At 51.6% G+C, this 12488-nt stretch overlaps 1 protein-coding gene across 1 annotated transcript; it reads left to right on the top strand.

Moving 5' to 3' along the window:
• The first annotated feature begins 2551 nt into the window (after positions 1 to 2551).
• CFAP161 (cilia and flagella associated protein 161) lies at positions 2552 to 11834 on the top strand. Its single transcript, XM_062204847.1, has 7 exons — positions 2552 to 2620; positions 3229 to 3318; positions 5013 to 5245; positions 6147 to 6231; positions 9110 to 9268; positions 10306 to 10379; positions 11639 to 11834. The coding sequence occupies exons 1-7, from the start codon at positions 2552 to 2554 to the stop codon at positions 11832 to 11834; spliced, it is 906 nt and encodes a 301-aa protein (XP_062060831.1).
• The last annotated feature ends 654 nt before the right edge of the window (positions 11835 to 12488 follow it).

Below are 12488 nucleotides of genomic sequence, written 5' to 3'. Positions count from 1 at the left end.
CATTCGGGGAATGAACCTGCTAATGGAGCTCTCTCTCAAACAAAAATAACTAAATAAAAAAGGCAAAGGATTGAAAGACAGAAACCTGTCAACCTAGAGTCGTGTGCCTAGAGAAGCTAGCTCTCTGGAAAAAATGAAATAAACAGGTGAGCAGACACTCCAGAGTGTGTTGCTAGCACACCTCAGTTATAAGCAATGCCAAAGGAAGACCCAGTGGCACCAGCAGCAATTTGAGCAATGAGCAGCCAGTGACGGTGATTACACAGGTGACTACGAAAGTGTAATTACACACTTCTTCCGACTGATTAAAGAGCCACTGCGGGAAACAATGTGTAGGTAATGCTGGGTTTATAATACACAGAAATTGACACGTATGTGTCAAAAATAGCCCAAGGGAAGTAGGTGAGAGGAAGGCTCACTGAGTAAACAGGACCTTATCCAACCCCGTGGAGAGGGCTGGATTTTGTCCTCCTGTTGGATGCCCGCGTCTCATATCAGAGCCTGGGTTTGAGTCCTGGCTCTGGTCCTAACTCCAGCTCCCTGCTAACGCGGACCCTGGGAGGCAGCCAGGCATGGCTCCAATAGCTGGGTCTCTGCCCCCATGGGGGAGACCTGCATGGAGTTGCCAGCGCCCAGTTTTGATCTTTAACCCTTTGGGAAGTGAGCCAGGAACTGGGAGCTCTCTCTCTCTCTCTCTGGCTGGCTCTAAAATAAACGAATAAAGATGAAAAATAACTCAATAATATGGAGACTAGAGTCAATTTCACAGGAACTATGAACATACTTAAAAAGAAAAAAAAAAATGGACCGTGAAGTCAGGAAATCTGGGCTGAGTCCTCGCTTTGGGATACAGCCATGCAATGCCTGACCACAGGGGTCCACTCTGAGAACTGTGATCTCATCCCTAAGCAGAACTCACAGAGCGTCTGGTCTTCAGTCTGGGTCACAGGACGTCTCTCCTGTATGTGAACTGAGCCACCTGCTGGTTTCTGTTAGCATCACTGCCTTCGGTGACGCCCATCCTTGAGCGGCGTCCGTCACTTTGTCCTTGCTCATCAAGTTCACACCATGGCTCTGCGGGAACAGGACATGCCTCACTGGCAAGCAAGAGCCACTGCTGATTTTCCTGCCTGTGTCATCCCTAATCACTGGTGATGTTGTGTCCAGGGCAATCACCGGGTGGGGCATCTCGCTGGCAACTTTATCGATGGACTTTGTACATGTGAGGGTCCTGGTGAACAGGGCAACAGGCACAAGGGAAAATAATGTACCGAAGAGGCAAGATCTGTGAGACCACTTCCTACCTATCCTGTCTTACAATAAACTATTCTTGATTCAACAGAAGGAAGACACTGGAAGACAACACCAATATAGTATAGTTAATACACAAACTGCTGACATGGCTGTATAACCTGTATTGAGTATTATGTATTACACTAAATTGTGCATGCTATACTTTCATAGGTGGTGCACAGTAGGCTTGTAAGGTCCGCTCTAGTTTCTTTGAGCCTCATTTTCTTACTTGATCCAGTGCAGGGAGTGGTGTGGTATTTGACCTCACCTCCTTTGTCCGAGTCATTCCGTGCACTTGTAGCCGGAGCTGGGGGAGTCACAAGTATGTGCGAATATGTGTCAGTCCCCCAGGCTGCAGCATGCCAGCTTAAATCCGCCGAGTTCAGCTCCAAAGCTCTCCCCCCACCCGGACCGCCCCCTCCCACCAGACCAGCCAAAGGCCACCCAGTGCCCATTCTCACCGTCCTCCAAGCCAGTTCCAACCCTTCCATAAACTGCCCGGGCCCTTCATGGGTGCAGCCTGCATTGCGCTTAGGACAACTCCCCTGAATTACCTTCTCTCTTGCACACTGGCAGCTGAAGGGAGGGAAGGCATTTCCCATTCGCAGAACACATTCAACATGCAAATACCCCACAGCAACTGTCAGCCCTGGCTCATAACATCTCGTCCGGTTTAAGACGCCTTACTTAGGGCGTATTTCCGCCTTGTCAAGAGTTCTTGGAAGTCACGGTTGGCGTTTCAGTCGGGGGTGACCAGGAGATGGAGCACGGTTGCACAGCCCATAAAAACGTGGACGACTTCGGAAACATTGGAAACACCAACAGGATCTGTTTCTTACTTTCAAGGCCATGCGGTTTTAAGCAACTCCTCTCCTCTTTCTGCTGTGTCGTTTTGATTTTCCAATTTCAACCCCGAGCATGGAAATTGCTTGCTGATTATAAAAACAGGCTACAGGCAAGCTGCGCTCCCATTTAAAATCTCCCTGCTGCCTCCTTTGAATCCTTTCTTGATTCTCGGGACAAAGAAAGTGTTTCTCTTCCCTCTGGGGAGCCTTAGGACAGGAAGGCCTGCCCCTTTGAGGTTTACTCTGGTTTGCCTTGCAGTGGGTCTCAGAGGTGGAAGGCAGGCTGGCCGCACGGACCGCCCACCGGCCGGAGGAACGGACCAATCGCCCCCGAGCGGCGTCGCCATGGCGACGGGGCACGCTAACGCCAGCGCTCTTACCAGGCAGACCGGCTCGCTGGGCAGCTGGGGACCATGGCACAGAACCTGTACGGCCCCCGAGTGCGGATGGGCAACTGGAACGAGGACGTCTACCTGGAGGAGGTACGAAGGGCGCCGCCCGGCCGCCCCGGGGGCTCTGAGCGCAGTCTCCACTCCTGCTCTGCGCCCCTCCTGCCCCCTGACCCAGCGCACACCTGCTGCCCCGGGATCCCAGCTTTCCCTGCGCGCCCAGGTGCCTTGGCTCTCAGTCCCTTGGCCTGCGGAGCCCCCTGGGTCTATAGTCCCACTCCGTCCCCTCAGCTCTTGGTCTTCCTGTCCAGAGGCTACAGAACTCTGCTCCGTGCACCCCGCAGCCAGCCCTGCCTCGCGTGCGCCCCCGGGTGTCCCCTTCACTGTGTCTGACCCCCTGCCTTATGTGGTCCCGAGCTGGTGTCGCCTGGGCCCCGCGTGCACCTGTCTGCGTGGTGCGGGGTGAGCGGTCTTCCAGCCTGGCTGTGACCGTCTGGGGACAGTAAGGAGGTCGTGTTCCGTCTGTACTTTCTCATGGTTCTGCACAGTCTGCACCGACAGGAAACTGTTAAAGCAATGCTCCGAAGTCCCCGCCAGCCCCGTGCTGCTCAACTTCCCTGTTCTGTTCTCAAATTTTTACTTTTTCGTCATCTGGCCCCAGAGCTTGAAGCCTGGGGCGTCATTGCCTTCTCTTCCACCAGGAGCGCATGAAAGACTTCCTGGAGAAGAGAGCCAAGGGGCAGCTCCTCATCCAGAGGAACAGAAGGCTCAAGAGGAACCTTCTGAGACCGGTACTCTGAATTCCAGCGTGCTGTTCAAAGGCCTGGTGAATTAATGTTAAATGGGGGGAAATCCATAAATAAGTCACCATTTAGAGGATAAAGTAACGTATAAAAAGTTTTTTTTTAATCTGAAAGCCACAGTGTTTAAAATTCTATAAGATTTTAGAAACATACAGAAGCCTGCTCTTAACCCATTGGGTCACCCCCCCCCCCCTTGTTTATAAAACTTCTTTTATTTTTTTAATTTTAATTTTAATTTTTATTTGACAGAGTTAGACAGTGAGAGACAGAGAGAAAGGTCTTCCTTCCATTGGTTCACCCCCTAAATGGCTGCCATGGCCGGAGCTATGCCGATCCGAAGCCAGGAGCCAGGTGCCTCCTCCTGGTCTCCCATGCAGGTGCAGGAGCCCAAGCACTTGGGCCACCCTCCATTGCCTTCCCGAGCCACAGCAGAGAGCTGGCCTGGAAGAGGAGCAACTGGGACTAGAACCCGGCACCTATATGGGATGCTGGTGCCGCAGGTGGAGGATTAACCAAGTGAGCCACGGCGCCAGCCCCCCCATGTTTTCAATTCTGCAAATATTTCAATGACATAATTTTTATTTCAGAGTTACCTTAAATGGTAGATTTATTGTTCAATTTAACTTCTTTTAAAAATGGATTTATTTGAAAGGCAGAGCATCAGAGAGAGTGGGAGAGACAGAGAGAGAGAGAGGGAGGGAGAGGGAGAGAGGGAGAGAGAGAGAGAGAATCTTCCATCCTTTGGTTCACTCTCCAAGTGGCCACAACAGCCAGGACTGGCTCAAGCTGAAGCCAGGAGCCAGGAACTCCAGCTGAGTCTCCCACATGAGTGGCAGGGACCCAAATACACGGGCCATCATCTGCCGCCACCCCAGGCACGTTAGCAGGAAACTGGATCCGAAAATGGAGCAGCCAGGACTTGAACTGGTGGTCCCTTATTCTGTTCCACCACACGCGCCCTCCATTTAAGTCTTTATAACTGTTCTGTATATAGGATGATGGGACATGAGTTACTTATGTTTAACCACAATTTCCAAATAGAACATAAATAAGTAAAATGCCTCCTACATGGTGTTCAAGAATTTTTTAAATGAGTATTGAATAAATTAATAACTGAGTCAACCTGTGAGATTTCCACGAACTTCATTTGACTTTTTTGTAGTACTCCGGAAGCTTGCTTTGGCTAAGCAGAAGGCAAAGGGAAGAAACTGAAGATTTGAGGGAACTCAAGAGACATCCTTATTTTTTTTTAAAAGATTTATTTAATTTATTTGAAAGACAGAGTTACAGAGAGAGGTAGAGACAGAGAGGTCTTCCATCTGCTGGTTCACTTCCCAGATGGCCTCAATGGCCGGAGCTGTGCCCATCTGAAGCCAGGGACCAGGAGCTTCTTCTGGGTCTCCCATTTGGGTCTGGGGCCCAAGGACTTGGGCCATCTTCCACTGCTCTCCCAGGCCATAGCAGAGAACTGGATCAGAAGAGGAATAGGTGGGACTCAAAACGGTGCCCATATGGGATGCCGGGCTTCAGGCCAGCGTGTTAACCCGCTGCGCCACAGCACCGACCCCGAGACATCCTTAGACTGGGTCTGAATCTGGAACATGGGACACCAGGGAGTGGCCTTGGTCCTGGCTGTTCGGGACTTGCACAGTTGATTTGAAAAATTCCCATTAAAATTGTAGATGCAGCTCTCCGTGTCTAAAGACGGGTACATCCATTTTGGTGACAATGTGATGCTTGTCAATCCCGACCATCCTGAGACGGAAGCCGAGCTGGTGCTGCCCGGCGACCTGAGCCTGTGCATGACCCCAGATGAGATCAGAGCCCACCTGAGTGACGAGCTGGAGGTGCCGTGTGGCCTGAGTGCGGCTCAAACCAGGACCCCGGTGGGCAGGAACACCTTTGCTGTTCTAAGGTACAGTGACCTTGACGTTCAGCCCGTTTTCATCATGAATATCCGATTTCACTTGTAGTGTAAGAATGCCCTGGGGTTGGAACAGTGCCCTGGGCTGGATGCCACCATTCTGGGTAATTTGTGCCCCAAGTTTCTCTCTCGCTCACTTACTTGGAGGAGTGTTGTTAAGGGATCCCTATAATCTTTTCACCTTAGACAGCAAGAGTAGTGATCATTTGTGTACAATTCAAAAGGCTTAATTCATAAGTGTTAGACGTCTCAGAATTAAGAGAATATGCTGCCTGGAAGCCAAACGGGTTTTCCAAATAACATCCTGGGATGCTTTGAGCTCATTTGAGTGGTTTTTGCTGTTTGCCATGCTATGTTCTCACAATAACAGGCAGTTTCATATGAGGTGACGTTGAAGGAGATCTGTTGTTTTAAAATGAGTTGTCCATTAAAAATATGCTCAAGGGAGTTTTTGAAAATAGAAAATTAAATCCTTAGAGGTACAGAGGTCTTCCATCCACTGGTTCACTTCCCACATGGCTACAACGGCCAGAGCTGTGCTGATCCGAAGCCAGGAGCCAGGAGCTTCTTCCGGCTCTCCCACGTGGGTGCAGGGGCCCAAGGACTTGGGCCATCTTCCACTGCTTTCCCAGGCCACAGCAGAGAGCTGGTCAGAAGTGGGGCAGCCTGGGACTCAAACCGGCACCCATATGGGATGCTGGCGCTTCGGGCCTTGGGTGTTAACCCACTGTGCTACAGTGCCGGCCCCCAGGGCAGGGATTTTAAAAGCATCTGTCACAGTATGTACATGGTGTCAAGAAAATTGATGATAAACAAAATTGCACGCACAAAAACCAGAGCTGCGTGCTGATTCTGACCCGGGGCTGACGCTGCTTTTGTTCTGCACTCACAGTGCAGGTGGAGACGCCGCAGGTCAAGTCCTTCGCTACGGGCAGGACTTCTGCCTGGGGATAGCAGGAGGGTTTGACAACACGATGGTGAGTTGCCACTCGGCAGGGCCACGTTGGGTCGGTTGCTTTGGTTTCCAGAAATGGGATGACAGCCATCAGCAGCAGTAGGCAAGAGCTCTGTGCACCTGGGCGCCGTTCCTGGCTTCTTCCTGGCTTGAGCCGCGGCTTTTCCGGGCAGTTATGAGCCGGTTATTGCCCCTTCCCCCCACTTTGACAATTACAGAACATACGCCCTTAAGACCTCAAGACTAAGGGAGGGGGGCACCTTTTTTTTAAGATTTATTTATTTATTTGAGAGTCAGAGTTACACAGAGAGAGGAGAGGCAGAGAGAGAGAGAGAGAGAGAGAGAGAGAGAGAGAGAGAGGTCTTCCATCCTCTGGTTCACTCCTCATTTGGCCACAATGGCCAGAGCTGTGCCGATCTGAAGTCAGGAGCCAGGAGCTTCTTCCAGGTCTTCCACGCAGGTGCAGGGACCCAAGGACTTGGGCCATCTTCTACTGCTTTCCCAGGCCATAGAAGAGAGCTGGATCGGAAGTGGAGCAGCCGGGACTTAAACCGGCACCCATATGGGATGCTGGCACTGCAGGCTGCGGCTTTACCCACTATGCCACCAGCCCCTGTTCTGTGTATTTTTTTTTTAAAGATTTATTTATTTTGAATGGCAGAGTGATAGAGAAAGACAGAGAAAGATCTTCTGTCTGCTGGTTCACTCCCCAAATGGCTGCAACAACCAGGGCTGGGCCAGGCTGAAATCAGGAGCCTGGAACTCCATCTGGGTCTCCCATATGAGTGGCAGGGGCCCAAGCACTTGGGCCATCTACTGCTTTCCCAGGCGCACTAGCAGGGAGCTGGATCGTAAGTGGAGCAACTGGGACTCCAACTGGTGTTCATGCGGGATGTCAGTGCTTCATGTGCCACACTGCTGGCCACTACATTTGGGTTTGAATTCCAGATGCATACCCATGGGATGGACATTTGAATAAGTTATTGACCTTTTTTGAGTCTGTTTCTCATCTATAAAATGGGGAGTCTCTCGGCTACTTACTTTGAGGGTACTTAAATATGTGGGGAAATTGGAACTAAAAGCCAATGATCATTGTCCACAAATGCAATGCTATGAAGACCCTTCTTTTTTAAAATAATTATTTTATTTATTTGAAAGATTTATAGAGAGAGGTAGAGCCAGAGAGAGAGGGAGGTCTTTCATTCTGCTGGTTCACTCTCCAAATGACTGCAACGGCCGGAGCTGCGCCGATATGAAGCCAGGAGCCAGGAGCTTCTTCCAGGTCTCCCATGTGGGTGCAGGAGCCCAAGGACCTGGGTCATCTTCTACTGATTTCCCAGGCCACAGCAGAGAGCTGGATCGGAAGAGAAGCAGCCGGGACTCGAACCAGCACCCATATCGGATGCCGGTGCTTCAGGCCAGGACTTTAACCCACTGCACCACAGCACCGGCCCCATGAACACCCTTCTTACAGAACAATGCAGTGTTGTCCAGGCCCCACACATGCGACTCCCATAGTCCTCTCACCAGTTCTACTGGCTGGGGACCACTTTGTCCCTGTTGTCCTGACAGGGACACGAGGCACATAGCAGGCCAGTGATGTCGCCCCTGGCCCTCCACCAGTAAGTTCTGTGTATACCATTTTTCATTGACTTGAAGGTTCCCGTGTTACATGATGTGCCTTGCAAGTGGAACTGTGACAGCCCATGGTGGCAAGCCACAGCCTGACCGTAAATACAGCACCAGGGGGCCAGCACAGGGGAGCGGCCAGTTAAGCCACAGCTTGTGACACCAGCATTCCGTATTGGAGCGCTAGTTCCCGTTCCAGCTGCTCTGCTTCCCATCCAGCTTCCTGCTACCACACCTGGGAAGGCAGCAGGTGATGGCCAGAGTACCTGAGCCCTTGCCAGCCAACTGGGAAACCTGCATGGAGTTCCTGGTTCCTGGCGTCTGCCTGACCCAGCCCCAGCTGCCGTGGCCATTTGGGGAGCGAACCAGTGGGTAGAAGATCTCTTTCTCACTCTGTCTCTCTGTCACCCTGCCTTTCCAATCAATAAAATAAATCCTAAAAAAGAAATGCCAGTACTGAATCATAGAAAGAAGGAAGTAAATGGCCACTGTGTTTTCTGGAGCTGATCGCTCTGCTAACGTTTTCGCTTACTGCGCGTTTGTCTTCTTCTATATTATTTTAAAAACGTGGCGTGTGATCACAGCGAGTATCCAGATAGGTTACGTGTTTCTCAAGGTTCTTTGTGACAGGAACGTTCAGTGAACGCGTGGCAGAATCATATTTGCTCGCCGTTGTTCTACTTTTGGCCGGCTGGATTTGCTCCAATAGTTCTGTGCCGTGTGTACACTTCCAGTGTGAACATGTACATGAATGCGTCAAACTCTCCACCCAGCCAGCCAGGCGTCAGAGACTATCTCGATGATAGATCTTTTTTTGGCATGGAATTACTGAATCAAGGAATTTTATAGACGAAGATCCATGTGAAAGAATTAATAACATATCAACATTATTTGTAAAGCATGGTAACATTTTGAACTCTTAGGTAGGAAAGATAAGAATAACCACCTACTGCTTCCTTAATCATATTACGTAGCATAATTAAAACTATTCTAATTTGATTAAAAATATAGAAAATTGATATACTTCAAAAAGTTTGTGGAGAAACAGAATTAAAAGATGTTTATTTTGGTGTAGAAAGTTTGAAACCCATGTGTAGCTTTTAGTAATACCCAATTTCCACAAACTTTTGGAAGACCCCTTTCAACATTTTTTTGTGCCAAAGTAAACTTGGTTTTTAATCTAATTTTCCCTGAGTTCCTGGAAGTACTGCGTGTTTCCCCAGGCCTTGGAGTGGCTGGGGCTCAGTTCACCCGAGCGCTGTCATTTCCAGTTGTATTTATCAAGTGACCACAGGACCCTTCTGAAGTCGTCCAAGAGGTCCTGGCTGCAGGAGGTGACGCTGACCGACGACGTCTCCCACCTGAACTGCTGGCAGGCCGCCTTCCTCGACCCCCAGCTGCGCCTGGAGTACGAGGGCTTCCCCATCCCGGTGAGCGCAGCCTCGGGAGGACGCGGGTGCTGAGCTTACCACACCTGTCCAATGGGGGTTTCGCGTAGCTCGCAGGTTGCAGGTGTGTTCCCTCCTCTGTGTGCAGGTGAGAATCACCCAGCCTCTAACATCAGCTTGTCACCCCTGGCGAGGGATCAGAATGGCTGCCACACTGCTTGTGCGCACACGGCTTTCATTCAGGCCTCTCAGGAGCTTCCTCTGGGTCTCCCAGACAGGTGCAGGGGCCCAGGCACTTGGGCCATCTTCTACTGCTTTCCCAGGCCACAGCAGAGAGCTGGATCGAAAGTGGAGCAGCCAGGACTTGAACCGGCGCTCATGTGGGGTTTTGGCACTGCACTGCAGGCAGTGGCTTTAACCTATTATGTTAAAGCGCCAGCCCCCACTAGGGGGCATTTATCAGAACCCCGGCCTCTTCTGGGTCAACCTGCTGGGCAAAAGCACAGGACAGGACTTGCTCCCTCTCCAGCAAGGGGCTTGGCAGTTCCTGAGGCCTCAAACAGGTGGAGAGTGAGGGCTTGTGGGAGGAAGTCACCGGGCCAGTGTGGGATTGACAGGAGTCACAGAGCTGGCTGGCTGAGCTGGCCTCCCACGGCCACCACTCCCTGTCCATCACCCTGGATCTGCCACTCCCAGAGCACCTGCTCACGAGCCCTGCCAGAGGGCTCTGGTGGCATATGGTTCTTTCTCTTAGCTTGGAGGACATTTTTACACACACACACACACACAGGGGGATGTCACAACATTCCTGGGCAGTGCAATTAAAAGTTTATCAGTTTTTGCACCTGAGGGGTCTTTAAACACTTCTCAGAAAACGTGTCTTATGAGAAATATGTAGACAGGGGTATTTTGAAGTTTTTGCATTTCCCAGGAAGGTCAGGTGTGCCCCCGTAAGCACCTCCCTCCGGCCCCTCCCCCTTTATAAATGGGAATGAATATAAAGTGTGTTTCCCAAGTTTTGCCTTTAGGGAGCAGCAGGCCTTAGGTCAGAGACTGACCACAGTTCCCTTTATCCGAAGGCCAACACAAGGATCCTTATCATTCATCGTCACACCAACCGGGCGCTGGCCGCCCACCGGCATCTGTTTTTAAGGTACTGGGTCGCGGAGGGGGGACAGGGCTGGGAACGAACTGTGGGCCTAAGACGCGGAGTTCAACTTATTCACTTCTTGGTTTAGAGATGTATTGATTTATTTATCTGAAAGGCAGAGCGAGAGGGAGACAGAGAGAGAAAGAAAGAGGGAGAGAGGATCTTCTGTCTGCTGGTTCACTCCCCAAATGCCCATAACAGCCGGGATTGGGCCAGGCAGGAGCCAGGAACTCCATCCGGACCTACCACATGGGTGGCAGGAGCCCAAGTACTTGAACCATTTTCCACTGCTTTTGCAGGTACATGAGCAGGAAGCTGGATCAGAAATGGAGTAGCTGGGACTTGAACTGGCGCTCTGATGTGGGATGCAAACATCCCAAACTTGCTGCACCACAATGCCCACTCCAGGAATCTGATTTAAAAAAAATTTATTTATTTATTTGAAAGGCAGAGTTACAGAGAAAGGGAAAGACAGAGAGAGATCTCCCATCTGCTGGTTCATTCCCAGGGCTGGGCCAGGCCAGGGCCAGGAGCCAGGAGCTTCTTCCAGGTCTCCAATGTGGGCAGCAGGGACCCAAGCCTTGGGCCATCTTCCACTGCTTTTCCCAGCCCATTAGTAGGGAGCTGGATTGGAAGTGGAGCAGCCGGGACTCGAACTGGAACACCTATGGGATGCTGGGGTTGCACACGGCGGCTTAACCCACCATGCCACGGCTCTGGCTCCAAAGGGATTCAATTTAAAGAATATGGCCAGACATCCAAAAAAGTCCTTGAATGATAAAATATTGTTACATGGAATATTTACACTGAGAACAATCCTATTGGAGCCCTATTCATCTGTTTATTTGAGAGGCAGAGAGAGCGAGAGCGCACTTCCCTTTGTTGGTTCACTCGTCCAATGCCTACAACAGCCAGGACTCAGCTGGGCCCTAGCTGAGAGCCGGAAACTCCCTCCAGGTGTCCCCCATGGGTGGCAGGGACCCCAGTACCTGAGCCATCGCTGCTGCCTCCCAGGGTCTGCATTAGCAGGGAGCTGAAGCTGGGTGTGCAGCCAGGTACTCTGATGGGGGACATGGCATCTTAACTCCCAGAGTCCCCCTCTTTATCGCAAGTCAATCATGAGAAGCCCCCTTCCTCCCCCCCCCCACCTGCTCTCTGCCCAAAGCAGGTGCGATTTCCGCCTCCCCCAGCTCTCTGCCTCATTGGGTGCTCCTGGACGCCGCACTCGATCTCCAACCAGAATTCACTCTTTCCCGCTCCAGCACCTACTTTGGAAAGGAGGCCGAGGTCGTGGCTCACACGTACCTGGATTCGCACAGAGCGGAAAAACCAAAGAACCACTGGATGCTGGTGACCGGGAACCCCAGGAATGCCTCGTCCACCATGCTGGATCTGCCCCAGCCACCAGCCGAGGACACGCGGGCCGTGGAGCAGGCCATGGGCCTCACCATGCAGTAACACACCAGGCACACGCGTGCTCTCTCGGGCCCTGCTCGCATCACACTTAGCTTTAACGGAAATAAACAGGCTTGGCCGTGCCTTGAGGTATCTTTAATGAGGCAGAGAGCTCTGATCACTCTATTGCAACGAAGCTGTGGTAGGATTATGGGCTTAGCCGCAGGTGCCTGGGACACACAACAGAACTGCTCTGGGAAACGTGGTCAGGTTTCTGCCCCTGGCCAGGAACCTGTGGTTTTGTGCTGATTTTCAAACTACAGAATCCTTCCATCTCTGTCTTTTCTTTGAAACGTGGTCCATTGGGTGTGGCCCCCATGAAGCTCCTGGCAGGGGAAATGAAATAAAAACTCTTCCATCTATCTGCCCAAGTGCCCGTTCATCCTCGAGAGCCTGTGATGTGGGAAGTATCCTACCCAGCCTTGTGGGCACGGGAGGGCCGGGAGGCTGATCCAGAAACAAACACGGGAGCTCAATGATGCGTGTGTGTTTTAACCAGGAGCAGCGTCAGCCAGTGCAGAGCGACTGCTCCGCCCTTGGCCGTGCCTGGCATCTGTGCTGGGGGAACCCTGACAGCTACTGATGCCTGAGTCCCAGCCCGGAGATGTGGGGATGCGGGGATGTGGGGTGTGGCGCTGGGCGCTGGTTCCGGTGTGC

Source organism: Lepus europaeus, chromosome 11 (assembly GCF_033115175.1).
Source record: "Lepus europaeus isolate LE1 chromosome 11, mLepTim1.pri, whole genome shotgun sequence".
NCBI classification, from domain to species: domain Eukaryota; kingdom Metazoa; phylum Chordata; class Mammalia; order Lagomorpha; family Leporidae; genus Lepus; species Lepus europaeus.
Note: the sequence above shows the minus strand (reverse complement) of the source record. Positions and strands in the feature narration are given on the sequence as shown.

Excerpts from the sequence above, each read along its gene's own strand:
- CFAP161 (XM_062204847.1), top strand. The coding sequence starts at position 2,552 with ATGGCACAGAACCTGTACGGCCCCCGAGTGCGGATGGGCAACTGGAAC. Across the intron at positions 5,246-6,146 it reads AACACCTTTGCTGTTCTAAG|TGCAGGTGGAGACGCCGCAG; the intron begins GTACAGTGACCT and ends CTGCACTCACAG. Across the intron at positions 10,380-11,638 it reads CACCGGCATCTGTTTTTAAG|CACCTACTTTGGAAAGGAGG; the intron begins GTACTGGGTCGC and ends TTCCCGCTCCAG.